The sequence below is a fragment of the Sturnira hondurensis genome, unplaced genomic scaffold (genome assembly GCF_014824575.4).
Source record: "Sturnira hondurensis isolate 20B ecotype Veracruz unplaced genomic scaffold, ASM1482457v3 Scaffold0018525, whole genome shotgun sequence".
Taxonomy (NCBI): domain Eukaryota; kingdom Metazoa; phylum Chordata; class Mammalia; order Chiroptera; family Phyllostomidae; genus Sturnira; species Sturnira hondurensis.
The window spans coordinates 8,260,494-8,279,048 of record NW_028091156.1 but is presented as its reverse complement, the minus strand read 5'-3'; the positions used below and the strand labels follow the sequence as shown (position 1 = coordinate 8,279,048).

Below are 18,555 nucleotides of genomic sequence, written 5' to 3'. Positions count from 1 at the left end.
CAATGCAAAGACTGAATACATACTTCCCGTCCAGTCTTCTCTTTAAAAGATGGTCTTTGGACCACATCAAAACACACAACATGCTGTAGAGGCTCTGAACTAATTCCTACAACAAATCTGCTTGTGGCTGTTCTTACCCAGGGTGTCAGGTACCACCGTCAGAAGGCTGAGTCGATAATTTGCATTGTACCTAGCATCTCCCGGGCACTGGGACTTCAGTGCGTTTAAAACATGCTTCGTGATCTCAACACAAAAACCTGGTCTTCCTCTAACCATCTCCATGCTAACACCAGGCGGCAGCACATCTTCAGATGCCCGGTCCAGCGCCCTGACACATCTTTGCTAGGGTAGCCAGCTAAAATACAGGATGCGCAGTTAAATTTGAATTTCTAATTGGCGGCGATTTGTTTAGTAAAAGTATGCCCCATCCATTATTTGTTTCTATTTAAAAATAACTGAAATTCAAACTTCAATGAGCATCCTGTATTTTGCTAACACTGGCAACCCTTGAGACGTTTACTTCCCCGGACTCTTCATAGCTCATTACCAAGTCACAGGTACTGTCTTCTAAGAAATTGAATCTACTTTCCACGCTGGCTGCCGCCTTAGTTAAAGGCACCACCAAATTTACACTATACACCAGAGGCTATAGTAAGGGCTTTATATTCATTATCTCACTTAGTTCTCTCAGCAGTGCTAATAATTCAGGTATTATTATTAATATGTCTGTTATACTAGCTAGAAAACTGGAAGTTAGAAAGGTCAGCAAACTTTCATAAAATGATCAGGTTAACAAACAGCAGACTCCAGATTGGAAGGAACTCGGGCACTTAACCAGAAGCTGTCTCATCCCGTGGTGTCCTGCCTGCCCCTCAATCTATCCTTCACAGAGCACGGCATCAATCCTTTTCAGAGTCCAATTTCAACATTTCATTCCTCAATTTAAAATTATTTGATGACTTCCTATTCGTTTAGGGGGGAAAAACTGAAGCCCCTCACACGGCCTTAATCCTCCACTCAGGTCCCACCTCTCTCTCCACCTTCAGTGCACCCACCGCTCGTTGCCAACTCAGCCTGCTCCATACTTCTTTTCCTTCCTGATACCTGAAGGTCTTTACCTGGTGAGTCTATCTGCTGAAAGTACCTCCACCCACGTTTCCTGCTTCGCTCACGCCTACACAGCAGGTCTCGTGACTTCCTTGACTAACCGGACCCAGGCCAGTCTAGGCAGGCCCACTGCACTCTCACAGCAGGCGCTTCTTTCCTTGCGAATCTCTTGAAAATTACAATGCTCATTTCCACCACATTGTAACCTCCATGAAGGCAGGAACCCCCTCTGTTGAGTTCATCATATCTCCCCGGCATCTAGTGCAATGCTCGTCACAAAACCACTAAAATGTTAAATAGGCACTGAGTCCCACAAGTTCCGGATGAGTCCCCACAGAATTTAGATTCAGCATTAACCCATTTTTATTATAGAAAAGAGAAAGGAAGAAAAGTATGATTAAAAATATTTTCAAATTTCTTCCAATTTCTTAGACCGAGAAGGTGGAAGTCAACAGTTCTAAAATTAAAAAAGGATTTGGACATTTGAATGACGGAGCAGGCAAATGAGAGGGAAACCACCCCCAGTGTTTTCACATACACATGTGTACACACATGTGCATGTACACATACATGCACAAGCACACAGGCATGCTGTGAAGAAATTCTAATGGAAAAATGGGGAGAGGGATTGGAGAAGGATCATCACCAGTGAAACTCTGGCAGGTGAAACTGAACCAGACCATGGTTTTGGTCCTGCATTTCAGGATACAAATTGTCAGTGATACCGAGAGAGAGAATGAGCGCTAAGGAAATCCGTGTTCTTCAGGGGAAGCAGGAGGTCATGGCGATGCTATGAAGCTCAATTGAAGCTTCCGTCAAAAACAAGCCATTTTTTCACAGCCCTGCATGTTCTCTCTTGGAAATCTTCAGGAGTAGTAAAATAGAAAACACTGTGTTCAATAAGTATCAAAAAAAAGGAAGTTCAAAATCTGTGCCATTCAGTTGCAAAGAACTAATGCTGTCATATTTATCATGATTTACAGACTAGATTACGTCCTTTGCTTTTTTTGCATCCACGGACAGCAATTTGCCTTACAGGTGTTTCGAAAAATAGTGCGTGGCCATGCCGATTAACGTATATGCTCGCACCTGATCCGGCATGTGCTCCAAGTCACAAATTTAGAAGACTTCTATTTTGGATTCAAGATCACCCCAGCTGTGATTCTATATGTGTTTCTTCTTGTGAAGATATCTAGGCCTTTAAATCCACAATAGCATCGTGAATGGACTAACAGCTCTCCAATGTGGATAAATTACACATTAGCACAGATACTTAGGAGCAGAATTAATTTAGACTCACTGCAATAGCTTTGAGCCACAGAGAATTCTAGAACAATTAAGGATGGTTTTTACAAGAAATGATTTATTAGATAAATCCGTAAGAACAAGGAGGGTACATTCGGCGCAGAAGACTGGGTTACCCAAGTTTGGGAGAATCAAGAATGCCATAGAAAAAGAGAGAGATAAGCAGGGAAGAACAAAAATGGTATTAAAACACCTAGGAAGGCTGCAACCTAGAGGTAAGCTTCAAGGAAAAGCTTACACTGGGATTTGTCCTGGGGCTAATTTCCCTCCGCCCCTCAGGAACCTGATAATAAAGGTTAATCTCACCAGTATTTTAGTTGTCCTATTTTTAAGCAGTTCTAATTAGGATGACTCAGGTACCTTCCTGTTCAATGATTACTTCTTACCTTACCTGAATGTGCCTAATTCTAGACCATTACCTTTCCTTTTATGACTTCCAACTATAGAAAACATTCCCCTTCCCTCCTCCTTAAGCTTCAGCTCCTGAGTGCAGCTTCAAAATAACCGACCTCAATTCCGTTCCTTTAACTCAACAACAGAGCTCTGATCTCCTTTCACAAGCCCCACTGCGTCTTCCCCATCTTTGTGTCTGCGTCATTTTCATGGATCTTTTTTGAGATTTCTTTCCATGAGTGATTTTGGGCCACACACTTAAATTAGGCATAGTGATCAGAACAATACCGTTCCCTTACCTTACGCAGGGCTGAGAGTTCACACATCTGTGGTGTGGCACAAATCAGCCCACTCAAGTGTATTATTGTCCCCAGTTTTATTGGCCGCTAACCCCTGGTCCTGAGCAAGATAAGTCTCATGTGGAAAACAATGGGTTTCGCAGCTAAAGCAAAAAGTCCCCCCGTATCATAAAACAGCGTTGCTTTATCTTGGAGAGGGTTTATAGAATCCTTAGAGTTCAAAGTTATTAGCAAGGCAGTTGGTATTATCTCCTGTTGTGGCTATTTGCACAACACAGTACCTGTCTTGGGCATAAAAGAGGAGCCCATTTCCTAGCAATGTCCCTCCCGAGGACTATGAACAACTAGGTTTTACCAAGGTCTTGAAATGGGAGAAAGAAAACAAGTTTAACCTCTAGGCCTTATTCAGAAAAGGAGGGCAGAGCCGGGGCTAAGCACTAATTATAAGCCATTTAGAAGAAACGACTCTCAGCTAAGCCAGAGGAATGGACATAAACTAAGAGAGGAGCCTGGAGAGGAATTTGTGGCTCACCCGTACCTGGGCAACAAAGGAGTATCTTAGCAATGGTTTCTACCAATCAATGTGTTCAGAATAAAGTGCAGTAGATGACGCTAATCTTCAAATAAAGACGAATAATTTTCCTTCATTTGGTCATCTTACCTAAAAATAATGCTACCATGATTATTCATAGATTTGATCAAACACCAATAAATGCATAAATATACGTTAATATCATTCACTGCAAGGTATACTTTCTCTTATTTAAAAGATTTTTCTGAATTCTTTTTCTACTAGCTTAAATACACATTTTAAATTCTCTGCTCTGCTTTCTCCGTCCTGGACTGCTAGACTCTCCTTGCGTAACTTACCAACTCCTGTTCAGTCATAAAACTCGGCTCAGACATGACTTTCTCATCAAAGTTTTCCATATCCCCCAACCTTCAAGCATTAAACAATTGGCTTCCTCTTCTACATCTTTGTCCCGTACATTCCCAATATTACACTTATCACATAGGTATATTTACCTACAAGTCAGTTTTCCCTACTAAACCATAAAACATTAATAGTGTATGTGTGTTCATATATCATAGACCAGCATACTCGCTGGTACGTAGTAATTTACTCAATATTTATCAAAAAATGAATATATGAATTAAATTGATGGAAGGCTGCCTGGATGCACAGGTAGATGGATGGACAGGTATCTGTTACCCCTTGAAATATGAGTTAATCTCTTTAACCTGAAAAGGGAAATGGTAAACATACATCTGTGAGTTCAGAGGGTGAGAGTGGCCTGACCGTGGAGGGAAAGTATATGAGCCAGGAACAATAACTTTAAAGTGTGACCCTCATTATGGCAACAGATGGAACAGAGCTTCAGAAACAAACTGTCACCCCCAAACTGAATCTCCTCCTCTTCTGAGGCCACAGGCTGTACTCACATGCTCATATAAAGGAAAACATCCGTGTGGACTTCTCTGTTGCATTCAAAAAATTAATTAATTAAAAATATATACATGTTTTAAAAAACTAGTTCTCCTACTGCTGTGAATATCCTTGAAAGGCCTCCATAAGTGTATTCTTTAAGATTCGAATCGAATAGCAACTTCAAGTGCTCTGATCACAGCTCGAAGATGATAGGCCGATATGCACATAGAACACACATAGATGTAGACAGACGTGTTTCCATAACCCACAAAGACACTTTTAAACGCTTCGATCCCATTTTTCTCAGCCTCGGTGGTTATCAACAGTATGTTCTACAGACTCTCTCCTGCACCTTTGCAACTATCTCAAATGTTTCTCCAGCTGGGGCCAAAAAGAGCATCCTATTTCCAGACCGCTTGGCTCAGCAATTTAGGACTTGATCTCTGCAGCCTCTCCCAGGAGTCTGTTGTGTTTCATTTTATATCTATCATTTTTTCTACACCACAAATGAGATAGCCCAGGACCTGGAGCAATAAGCCAGTAAATGGGCTAAGGTTACTTTGAGGGTGATAGAAGGTTCCAAATATTTACACGTTTGTCTATTTTAACTCACCCTCACATATTCATTGAGGGAAAATTTACGACAAATACTGAGTTATTCAGGGGAAAAAAAAGTTTCACTCTTTCTGAGCGCAGATTCTGGATTCGCAAGTGGATCTGGATTTGTAAATGGCTCTTCTACTTCATTAGAACCCATTTTCCATGCTGTACAATGGGAATAAAACTGGCTCTTCAATCACAGAAATATTGTGCGTATTAAATGGGGCCTTCGGATAAAGCCCTCTTCTAGGGTCTGACACACAGTAGAGGATACTCCATGAATATTATCGATGATCATCATTGCAATTTCTATTAGGCAGCTTTCTATGAAGGTGGGGTTTTCCTAAATTAAAGTTTAAATAATGACTGGCCAATGATTTGGTTTTTCCAGATGTGCCTGAGAATCTGGTCCACACTGCTTCTGACCAATTCTGTCCTCGTGGTCTGTCAAAGGAGGAGGCTCTTAATACTGTGAAAAATCACGTTAACCTAGAAAGCTGTTTTACCAGACAGTAGTATATGCGGCTTAACTGAATCTCGACTTGGGTGCAGCGTCTGTGAATGAAGTTATCAGCCACCTAGTTCCAATTCCATCGGCCAGGTCTTGCCTGCAATTCCGGGGCCTGAGTTCATTACTTAACAAACACGATATGCCTCTTAATGAAACCAAAGACGCTGTCTCACTTTTTCATAGCCTGTAGGAATCGTAAGGCAAAACCAGAAGTAAATACCAGAAGGAAGCCTGAGGAATTGTCCTATTAGCACAAAACATGTCGTATGAAGCTGTTTTCATTATAAGTTAGCCTTTATTTTATTCCAAAGCTGCAGGGGCCTCAATAAAACCTCACTGCCCCTGGTTCTCAAGGACAAGGGTGGGTCATGGGCTCAAGGGGCCATGACACCTTCCCCGGCTTTCTCAACCTAGCCTCTAAGTGCCTAGTGCTGAACAGGACGCGGTCACCCAGCACTAGGAAACACACACACACACACACACACACACTGTGGACACATATTTAGTGCTATATTTATTACTGCGGATATGTGTACATTCATATATGTACACATGCTCCAAATAATTTTAAATTAAAGCATTTTAAAAATACTTAATGGAGGTTAAGCAGCATTTTTAACCTCTGTTCAAGTTATTGAATGGCATATTAAAACCAATGTGGCTCTAATGTACCTTCTAATGCGTGCTGCTGCTTTAACAAATTGCCTATAAATTTTAGTTGAATTAAGCCTATTCCTTGTACATCCAAGTAAGGTTAGGTTAATAATACATGAGGCTTCATTATAGGCACCTTCCTTAATAATGCTTTTGAACAAAGTGGGGCAAGAATTTCTGTGCAGCTGTCTTGTTCTGGCCAGTAACATTTACAGTCACAGACTCGCCAGCACACTGCTCCCTGCCCCGATGCGCACACGCAGTGCCCTGGGCCCCCCAGTCCACAGTAACCTGAGACTGGTCTTTGTGCTGCGTTCAAAGAAGTGGAATAAATGCTTCAGATGAGGTACCTATTGCAGGACCAGCTACCTGAAGCATCTGCTTCTGATACAGAGAGTTAAGGATAAGGCTGTTCTATCTTTTTCCAATATAAATTTAACAGTAAGAGACAAATTCCACAAAGTTTCTGCAGCCATAAGAATGCAGGCTCAAAAACAAAACAGAGAGAGCACTCCACACACACACTCTTTCCATATGCTACATAGCTGTGTACAGAATCTTGTTTGGTCCAAAAAAAAAAAAATGCATGAGGTACTTAAGCTATTTTTCTTTCCTCCCTTGCAGGGCAGAACAAAGTCCTCATTGCCCCACTGTTGGAGTAATGAAAAGAGTGCCCACAGGCCTGCACAGTGTCCACATCTAGGAGAAATGCCACTGAAGTGTCTTTAAATAAAATTGTTCCCTGCATTCAGAGAATACACATGAAGCACCCACTGTGGAGACGCTGCCCTGTGTGCCTGGGACAGAACTCTGAACAACCTGAGAAATGGCCACTGTACTCGCAGGCTGAAGGGAAGTCCACAGTCTGAAAACTCGTGGAAAGGAGGGCAGAGCATTCCTGGGTGATACCCATCACCTGGGCTTTCTACCTACACCGATGGGAAGCCAATGAACAGGAGAATCACTTTGGCTGCCTGTTGAGAAGTGGTTGAAGAAGGACAAAGGGTTGAGGGGGCTTTTCGAGTAGTCCAAGAGAAAGAATATAATGGCAGGGACCAAGATAGATAAGGGAGGGTGTCGAGAAATAGCCACATTTAGATATATTTGAAGGTAAAATCAACAAGATTGATTTAGACAGAAGAGACAAAGGTTGTGGGAAAAGCAGAGGGCCCACGGGATGATGGCCAGGATTTGGCCCCAAAAGATGACAACCCAGGAAATAACAGGCTAACAAGTTCAGTTACGCATAATTGATTGAATGATCTTTTTTTTTCTTCTGATATGTGCAAAAACGAAAAGAAACCAAAGAACAGGAAAGAAAATAGAAACACCTGCAGGGAAAGGCCAACAGTGAGCTGATTTATTAAGGCTGCAAAACTATGGAAAGAAGTGTTTGGAATTACAGGTCCCCAGGGTTTCTAAGGTCAAGTGTAGGTAAACCCTTCTCCAACCAGAAGGTCTTGCCTTTTGAGATGAGTTTTCTCTCTAGAAGTTACACCAGGGAGGGGTTGAGCTCTGCAAGAGCAGGGGCGAAGTGCAAAGTAATCGCAGGGTTATACGAAAGGCAGCCTGCAATGGTTATTTCATGTGTCAGTTGGGCCGGGCTTGGCGTTCGGTTGTTTGGTCAGACACTGGTCTAGATGTTGCCGGGAAGGCGTTTTGATAGATTTTTCCCAGAATATAAGATCCCTGATAAAAGGGCCCAACGAATTCCCAGAAAAATCATTTAACCAAAAAAAAAATCACATCATCATGCAATTTTTCCGAAATGATACATAAGGCAATGGTAGAAGCTTTTAGAATGTAAAGAAGAAAACAAGTAAACGAGTTTGATTGTCATCACTAGAAGATAATGGTGAAATAATGATTTTTGAGTGAAAACAATGCTATAAAGTGCTAAAATTTCAAATGGCTGTACAGGTAAAGGAACAATAATTTTAGACATTCAAAATTCTGAAAAGAAAATACCTCCCTCCTTGTACTCTCCTTGTTCGCAAGTCCGTGGAGCGTGTGCGCTACCAAATACACAAATAAACCCAAGAAAAATAAGATGTTTGGGAACAGGGCCACGGACACGGCAGACAGGTGAGGAAAGCCTCAGTATGACTATGAAAGGGGTCTGGGACACAGCTGTGTAGCAGAACAAGACGCCCATCAGCTCAGATCGAGGGTTCAAATCCCCCTGCAGACTGACAGAGTTGGCGGGAAGGGGTGGGGAGGGGATGACGAGCTGATGGATTCCTCGGATAGATTTCTGTTGAAAAGTTGTGATTCCTAGAAATATTGAAGCAATCCCTAGAAAACTAGGCAAAGGCAATTTTTTCAAGAAAGGAAATATAATCAAAGCATATTAAATGGCATATCCGTGAAATAGACTTACATAGTCATAATAAAATAACCTGTGAATATTGATTTAACCAAATAAAGGGATTACTGAGGACAGGTATAAATAGCTAAGGACTCGTCTTCTAAGAAGGAAGATAATAGTTCACATTTTATAGATTGAGGCAAAAGAATATATGTAGAAATACTCGTAAAAGCCAGAAGACATATCTAAAGGAGCTGGCAATGGTAGGGAGAGCTCTGCAAGAGAGATGGAGCAGCTATTTTACAGTGTGAACCTTTAAACTCCTTTCTTAAAAAATTATTATTATTTTCCCTGGCTGGTGTAGCTCAGTGGATTGAGTGTGAGCTGTGAATCAAAGGGTTGCCGGTTCGATTCCTGGTCAGGGCTCATGCCTGGGTTGCAGGCTGGGTCCCCAGTGGGGGCCATGTGAGAGGCAACCACACATTGATGTTTCTCTCCCTTTCTCCCTACCTTCCCCCTCTCTAAAAATAAATATTTTAAAAATTATTATTATTTTTATTAAATTTATTGGAGTGGCATGGGTTAATAAAATCACATACGTTTCAAGTGTATGTTTCTATTATATGACACATGGTCTATATATTGCATGTGTGCTCACCCCCCAACATGAGCGTTTAAAATTCTCCTTGATTTTTAAAACTATCTGAATGTAAATCTTGATAAAAATACAAATTGAGTTAAAAATTAAAATACTAGAAAATCATACTCAATCTTTGTCTTCCTACTCATGTTCTCCTCTATCTCCTTCTGTCCTCTATCTTTTGGGGATTTACCTGGTAGGGAGTTGTATTTTTAAGAGTCGCTTCTTGGTGGCTGCCTACCTAAACACAGATGTCATAAAACTGCTGTGCAAAGGTTTGTGGCAACGTGTCCTCTCATTTGGAAAGGATGCAGAATGGGGACCATCACTTTAAACTTGTTAGAGTTTTAATATCTTGAAAACTAGGATTATCTCATTCACCTTCGTTACCACAACACTAAGATAACTCCCTCATGGCCTGCTGTCTGTGAGTGGCTGGCGTCATTGAAGACACTGAGACATAGCCAGGAATTTTAGGAGGAAAAAGGAAGCTGGAAGTGCCCTTCTGCAGAGAGGAGGTGGGGGAGGGAGGAAGGAAATGAACAGAGGAATGAATTACTGTACAGGGTCCAACAGACGGTAAGGCTAGCTTGAGTGTGGTTGGTAGGGTGATAACGTGAGTGTAGCAATTTCCAGGTTTAATGTGAACACTTCACCTCAAATGTCATAGGGTGCGCCTCAAATGTCGTATGTGTGTTATGTGACAGAATTGCATGCTTATGATGCTGTAATAAGAAAGGGGCGTTATTTGTGCTGGACAGGGTATGTCTCATCGGGAGCTTTCTCTTTCCTGTTCCCAGGCTCTGAAGGCACAGCGTGATATCAGGTTTTGCAAGACATCCAGATCACGCCGCCTCCCCTCTGTTTAAGCTAGTCCAAACGGTTTCCTGACACTTTTATCTCAACAAGCATTAACTACTCATCAATTCCTTCCTGTCTTTTGGATTTACTTGTCACCCTGCCCATTGTCCACTGAGAAGTAGGGCTCAAGTCTGCTAAGCTAGATCTCTTGTCATGTAAAACAGGACTTCAGCCCCACCCCTGAATCACTGCTTTGCATTTGTATCCAGTTCTGTGTCAGAGGCTCCGATAACTCAGAGCTGATTCTGGCAGAGAGGACAATTAGTGCAGCTGTTACACACAACCAGTCCGTGCAAACATTGCACCCCCGTGCTGGATTCATGGTAAAGACAGTGTGTTGTGGGAGTTAAAATCACGGACAAAGCCAGTAGGTCCCTCTTTCTTCCAGCTGCGAAACAGATGAAAACATGGGGACAGGGCTACAAAACTACAGCACATTTTACTAAGTGGATGGCGTTTAAAAGTAATTCTGGCTGTTTTTTACAGGATGCCAGAACATAGAGCCAATTTTAGAAAATATTTATTTTAGAAAAATAAATATTTGGTCCTTTTTATTCAGAAAATCAGTTCCTCATCGGAATATTAGACATTGCATAATAGTCCAATCAAGTGCCCCCTAATCCGGGAAAATAAAATGTATTCTTGCTGTTCTGGGATCTTTTTTTTTTTTTTCAGTTGTTAAAAGGGGATTTAGTTCAAGTTGAGAGATTCAATATCAAGTAAGTTTCAATTACAACATGTCACTGGCTGGCATTCATCTAAAGGGTCAAACAAATACATCATCATCTTGAATACATTGAGCAGTTATATCTGTGCTGCATAATGATATAAATTCAACACTGTTGCTGGAGATTAAACTTTCTAGAAGCCTCAGCTGAGAAACAAAGGGAATCACCTGGCCTGGGATAAGGAAAGGAAAGAGACAGAGCTCTGGAAAGGCCACACGTTTCTTTCTTACCTGGTTGACACTGATTACACCTTCTTCCTTGACGATTAGGCAAACATCGGCACTGGCCGCTGCCTGGGTCACAGACAGTCTCAGGTACCGTCCCCAAGGAGTCACACTCACACATCTGGCAACCCTGGAAATGGCCAGTGGTCAGATTGTACCAGTGAGGCTCACAGTGATCGCAGTGAAGACCTGTTACTCCTAATTTGCAAGGACATTGTCCGGTGGATTTGTCACACAGCAGAGAGCCATTTACTGTCCCTGTCTTATCACAGTCACAGGGCAGGCAGAGGAAAGAATTATTTTGCTGTAGGCGGAAGTACCCCTCCAAACATCCATCACACTGTCGGCCTCCAACATGGGGTTTACAGCGGCACTGCCCCGTGTGCGCGTCACACACTGTCCCAGGGAAGGACCCCGCGGCGTCGCAGTTGCAGGCCTTGCAACCAGTGATGTCCAAGCCATAAAAGTGTTCTCTGCAGCTGTCACACTGAGGACCTCTAGCTTCTCCTTTGCACGCACAGTGCCCTGAAAGAGGATCGCAGACTTGGTTCATGGAGCCGTACGGGTGACACCGGCAAGGCTCACATCCGTCATCATTTAAACTCCGGAGGAATTTAAATCCAAAATTGCAGTGATCACATCGGAGCCCTGCAGTTGAAAAGAGGTGAAAATGACTCTATCCCACTCTGTAGGCAGCTGAAGCACGAACAATGGTCCCACCGGCATTTAACGCAGATACAAAAGTTGAGCGTGTCCTCACAGGTGATGCCACAGAGGGCTAATCGCATAGTCCAAGGTGATGGCGATGCGTAATTTGGTGATGATGCAACTTTATTTTTGTAATGTGCTTTATTGTCTTTTATGTGTGTATTACTTAATGCAAAGAAAAATGCTTAATGTAAATATGACTCTATTGCTCATACTAGACCTCTTGAATGAACGTTCAATGTATTATTTTAAAAACTAATGACTATATTAAAAGTATTATCTTTACTTATTTTAACATTAACAAAGTATGCCCATTTTTAAAAGAACAGTAGAGAGTGAGGTACACTTTTCAAAGCCCCATAGAAGAATTGTGTATTACCACACTAGTTACTTCCCTAGAAATCAGAATCCTCTGAAACCATATAGCAAAATGTTAAGCTGATAACTATTTTGGTGATAACAGATATATACTTATTCCTAAATATCATATGTTCAAGTAATTAATATAAATAAAACTTATCCAGAGCAATTTTTATTTCAATGCTTTTGTATACTCCATATTTTATCACTTTCAATTAATATAAATTATGCTCTCCTTGGCCCATAAAGCATCCACACTGCTTGTCATATTGTATGATTCAGAACATGCCCCTTTAAACACTAAATAAATTCCACTGTTTAGATTACTTCTGGTTTAAGGAGTAGCCACATGCATTGTACAAACAGAGAAAAAAAGGTTTTATCACCTCCACTTAAATATCTGGCAACTTAGGTTAGTTTCAAAAAGAGTTTATTACAAGGCAAAGGAATAAAAAAAATGTTTTCTTGAACAGTAAATGTTGAGATGCAAAATACTTCCCTTAGATAGCCTTCACATATTCATGAATTTAAATAACTGCGTGGCTAAATCCATTGAAACATGTGTTTCAAGCTTTAGTAGCAATAAAAAATTAGTACAAAAATAAGTTGAAAACCCACTCAGGAACTCGCAGGTGAAAAAGCAGCGCCTACACGGGAGGAAAATGCATAATGTACATGTATGTAGATGAATAAAAATTCAAGAACTCCAACGGAAGGCAAGTTCCTTAACAGTGATGAATGACCCACCTGAGGCATACCATTTGATTTCAATAAGGAAAATAAAAAAGACCACTATCACTGCAAATTTTAAAAATAACTGTATTGTTAACAAGAATTATGACTCATTTTGCACTATTAAAATTGGTCTACGTGGATTCATATCATATCAGGTTTAAAAATATGCGCGGTGCTTATTTGAATATGCCATACATATTTCTGACAGGTAATCTATTCCTAACGATACCGAGGAAGGCCTACAGGGCATCGCATTCGGTGTGAACAAGTGCAGGCGAGTTAGCGCGCTTGGCATTTAATTCACACTCTTCCCCCTTTTTATTCTAGATGAATGACCTACTTTAATAAAATTAGTGGCGCTAATGTATTTGACTGGTGATAGAATCATTAGGAAGATGTAACAGTTTTGTTAACTCTAACAATTTGTTTTCTGAAGCATATACAACATACACTTGTATTTTCTGGGGCTTTTTTCTTTTCTTATGAACAAGGTAAACTTGAATAAGGTTACTTGCTAATCTCATTAGAAGAAGGAATATTTATACATGCTGAATTTATCTTTTTATTAAACACACAGACTGTGCAGGAAACACTTTAGTTTCCTGCAGAAAACCATCTGGATCAACCAGCAAAAAAGGTAAAAGGGTTCCCAGTCAGGGCACATGCCTGGGTTGCAGGCCAGTTCCCAGCAGGGGACTCACGAGAGGCAACCATACATTGATATTTCTCTCCTTCTTTCCTTCCCTTCCCTTCTAAAGATAAATAAATAAATAATTTAAACAAAAGAGGTAAAATAGTGGGGAGCTGATAATAAATTCTAAGTAAAAAGTCCATTTTGATCTTTTTTCTTCCTTGAACTCTGGACTCTAACCATCACAAGAAAAATTTCAGTGAGATGGAGAAATAACTATTTCATTGTCTTTAAAGGCCTTTCTTTAAGTTTTGTTTTCACATTTTTGAGTTGAAAACATATCTCACACTCAAGAACAAAGGAGGGCATACAGATTGAACTTATGGGTCTGAGGGTCCGTGAGGCAGCTCAGAGAACAAAGTATGCTACTCAGCATGAACTGGTCATACAGCTTTGCTGAAAAGTTGTTTTTTTTGTATGTTTGAAATGAATAAGGGCAACTTAAGTTAACATTTTTGATGTAATCTTCCTCTAAAATAGAGAAATCTTATGTAATACCATCAACGCATGTCCATATTCCTTTCTATTAAAATGCTTATCTAGCTAAAAAGAATGATGTTTGTATACACAGATCATAAAATCATTTTATGATTTATGTAGATCAAAGATAAAGCATTTCTGTTAGTGGTATATCATAAAAATGAACATATTACCCAGAATAAAATGTTCATAAGTATGTGTCTCTATGTATACATTCGTGTGTGTGTGTGTGTGTGTGTGTGTGTGTGTGTATGAGAGAGAGAGAGAGAGAGAGAGAGAGAGAGAAAGAGACTGCCGGGCATGTTTCCATTATTCCTAGGTTCAGGTCAATGTCAGAAAAAACAAAGGAGGCCTTGAATGACAATAAAAAGGCAAAGGTCTTTTTTAAACTTCCTATACAAACCGAGACGTGTTCAGTTACAATACAAGCCTCACTTCATCAGGAAACTTTCCTCTCATAATATTCTCATATATCAAAATTTCAAAGTGCATTATGTACACAGTACATTTTGGGCACTTGATAAATTTTGTCCTTATGTGGCCGCAGTTCCCCTCAAAAATGTTGGAGGTAATAAATTGCTATAATCAAATCTAATTTCTGAAAAATACCTGTGGGAGTAACAAACAAAAAAGCACGTCTTGTATAAAAAAATGATAAATAACACTGAAGGTAGCTGTTTATTATAATCAGCTTGGCACTGAATTACAAAATTAAAATTATGTGGCCCTTTATAACTAACCCTGGCAATATACATGATCTGCGGAATTGTGTTGACTTATTTTGCATTTCATAGGAACAGTTCAAAGAAATATAATAGGAAAATATGGAAAGATTTATCACAAAGGACCCTGTAGCACAGAATATTTTGAAAAAATCCATTTATTTGGTCTATTAAGAAAACTAGCATGGAAATTATTTGCTTAGAACTCATTAAGTATAAAACATTTTGAAAAAGTGCTAATTTTCTAAAAGAAACATCTATGCAGTAAGTAAATTATATTTTTCTATGACTTATTAGTATGGGAACATGTCAGTTAAAGCAACTACAGAATAAAGAAACTTCTAAAGGGTCGGTTAAACTAAGCTTCCAGCTGCAGTTTGATAGAATTATTAACGTCATCATTTTTAGACAGTTAATTTCTTCCAGTATTTTTTCTTTTCTAGTTTGCCTTAAGCCAGGAAAATTTGCTTTACTCTTCAGTTGAGAAATCAAATAGAGGATTTCACTCCAGATGGTAATAGAGACATGACTGTAAACTTCGGCTTGACACATACCAATGACGTTGGCTTTGCACTTGCACTGGCCTGACTTTGGGTGACAGGTAATATCTCCATCCACGGTCCCAGAGGCATTGCAGGTACAGGGACTGCAGCCATCGGGATCCAGCTCTTGCAGGTTGTAGAATCCACTCAGGCACTCATTGCACTGTCTGCCAGTAACGTGTCTCTTACAATTACACTGGCCTCCAATCTAGGCAAGATACAACAGTTTGTAGAATGATAAATGGGTCTATTTTTAGATGACTCGCTCATTAGGTACAAGACAGGGAGGGAGGGAGGAAAAAAAAAACTTTAAATGTTAAACAGACAAGAAGGTAATAAGGTATACTTTTTCCCTCCTGACACAAAAACACGCAGACCTTCCGCGGGGTGAATATCTAGAACTGAATGAAAATAAACCCCGTGGAAGTCCACAGTATATGGCTAAAAGGGAAACGTGGAATTAAACCGTAAGCACGGTATAAAGAAATCAAACTGTGGTCATATGGAGGCCAAAAATAGAAAAGACACAGCAGTTAATTTAGTCTTTACGATGTGAACTCTCGGTTTTGTTCCTCTCGTTTCCTGTCTTGTTCATCCGAACTTGTTTTATGTTAGACACATGAGGTGCTTAATTTAAAGATCTGTCTATAATAATAGTATCTCTTCAAGGTTTTAACAATGTTTAAAATAAAGGTCTTTGTTAACAGCAGCCATTTTTGCCCACGGATACTAACACTTTTAACATTTTTTATACAATCCTGCTTTTAGGAATATGTCGGCATACCCATGGTTCCCTTGCAGCGTGTATTAATCACATTAAGTATATTTGCGTGGTTTATAGTGTGGTTAAAAAAAAAAAGGTGGAAAAGTTACATGCTTTAGAACACTGTCAGGTAAAAATAGCTTAACAGGAGTATTTTTCTTCTTCCAGCTGCTATTTGGGAATGAAAATACATGAGATATATAATACTTATCTACTGTATACATAGATACAGTACCACATTTGTTAAAGAAAGACCTTTAAGAGCTGAAACTTCTCATGAGAAACATACCTATAAAACGTAAAGCCACTACGAGAAATCTGATGATAATTTAGGGCTTTCCCTAGAGCTGGGAGTCCGGACATGCCACATCTGAGCAAGTCCCTGGCACATCTCCCCTGGTTTCCTTTCACTTGGACTGAACCCCGCTCTGCGCACGTGGAGGTAGGAAAATGCATTGGAAGGACCTAGCCAGGTTTACCCTTCCTCTCAGGGATATTCCAAAGGACCACATGAGGTTGGGATTCAGTTACAGAGAGGGGGAGAAGGGCTTGTAAATATGTTTGAGTAATTTTTACCAATCTATCACTGCCACATTTTTCCTCATCTGAGGAATAGGGCTCGCTGGAGTCGTTACTGGAGTACGTAAAATAATTGATATGGAAATGTCTAAAACTCTGACAAATAAAGTTTTACACACACACCAGATGGGGCTGTAGATATCAATGAACCTCAATAGGAAAGGTACATGTGGGTCCCAGAAGCTAGGCAAGCACTGCGACTTGCCTCCTGGTACCTGGCCGGGTTCCCCACCCCGACTCTCACCCAGTCCCATGGACACCAAAAAGAAGCTTGATTCAGTCTGAAAAAGGAAGTGGTGGCATTTAATTGTGGGTATGTGTTTCACGCGTGGGAGAGGGGAAAGGGTAGAGAGAAATAAAAGTGCACTCAGTGCCTGAACTTTGTCTTCCACACACATATTTTGCTCTGGTTCTATCTAAACATAATGCATGCATCACCTGGACCTTCCTTGCCTCTTCAAATGTCGATAAGCCTGCTTGAAACCCTAATTCTATTTCTGTTGAGGGGCAAAAGTGCTCCTTAAATTTACAAGAATTCTATGCCTATTGACATTCTCATGATTGCCCTGACCCTAATTTCTGCTGCTTCCACTTTGGACTCTTTTCTGCCAGCTGAGAGCTCTGCCTGGTGCCACCCAGCAGGCAAAACCCAGCCAGTGACTCCGTTTCAAGAAGGAGCCAGACTTATTTCCATAAACTGGCAGCAAAATATGACAGAGATCAGATGGACCGATAGCCGGGACTCTGACCCCTGCAAACAAATGAATACAGTCCAGTTTACAAGTGTTCTCCCACCCCATTATAGAACAGACCAGGCAACGATGTGTCATCGGACATTTGGGCAAGTTTTTCAACATGAAAAAGGAAGACCAAAAAAAAAAAAAAAAAAGGAAGAAGAAGCCCCCTTACAAACCACATGGTGATGTAAGGTTCACAATAGCAGGAGCTTTAGTCTGTTCACAATTTGTGAAATGCTCGACTTTTCATGTTTCAGAAGGAGAAACCGAAGCCTAGAAAGATCAAGTTACTTACTGATGACCAGATGGCTAGTGAGTGACCTAACTCCCAAATCTGCACTCATAACCATGATGCTAAATTCACCCTGCTTGTGGTGCGTTACAAATCTGACAGCAATGTGACAAGGGCTAGACCCAAGGAAGGTCAGGGCCATGGCACGCCCCTGTGAGATGCTGGGTGCACAGTGGAAGAATCAGCCAAGCTGTCCAGTTACTATTTTGTGAATTTCTCTGAATATCACTGATGCTTGCTAAGGGGGCCATCCATGGCCTTGTGACCGCATTCAGGACCTCTCCATTCTGGACCACCCTACCAAAGTCTGCTGTCCCAGGCTATGCAGCAATGGAGGGCATGACAGCCAACTGTGTGACACCTGAAACAACGAATTTGGCAAGGATATAACTGCCAAGCAAAGAGAGGAAGATTCTGTCATAATTATTCCGGTCAGCTTTCTTAACTATCCTCTACATTAGGAGACGGAATTCTACCAGGGTGAATTCAAGACAATGAATAACCCAGACATGATCACTTTTGTATGTGTGAAAAAACCACTCCCGTACTTACAAAAATATGAAGCATGATTTAAAGGTCAACAAATAGGCGATCACAGAGGTTCTCTATGTACTAGACACCATATTTGAAGTAATTTAAAGCAGCGTTTGGAAAACAGCATAAATATATGTCTTCCTAAGCACTTTGGCTGGTGTCGAGACAACCTAACATTCACTAGATTGCATCTCACAGAACTCACTAAAAGCCAGTGAGGTGATAGTGACGTTGCCAAGCCAAGTCAGAATTTGAAAAGCAGACTCGAACATTGAAGAACAGGCAATCTATCCTGGAAATTAAATTGGATCTGGACAGTTTTGTTTGAACAGAGAGGAAATACAAATGGAGCA

General features: G+C 40.7%; 1 protein-coding gene across 1 annotated transcript in view; it reads right to left on the bottom strand.

Annotated features, from left to right (window-relative positions):
• The window catches only part of USH2A (usherin), a 530,092-nt gene that overhangs the window by 419,443 nt on the left and 92,094 nt on the right, over positions 1-18,555 (bottom strand). The window contains exons 12-13 of the mRNA XM_037069500.1: positions 15,310-15,505; positions 11,066-11,707 (exon numbers count right to left, since the gene is read on the bottom strand). Coding sequence (XP_036925395.1) covers positions 11,066-11,707; positions 15,310-15,505 — 838 coding nt within the window. The remainder of the gene's footprint in view (positions 1-11,065; positions 11,708-15,309; positions 15,506-18,555) is intronic.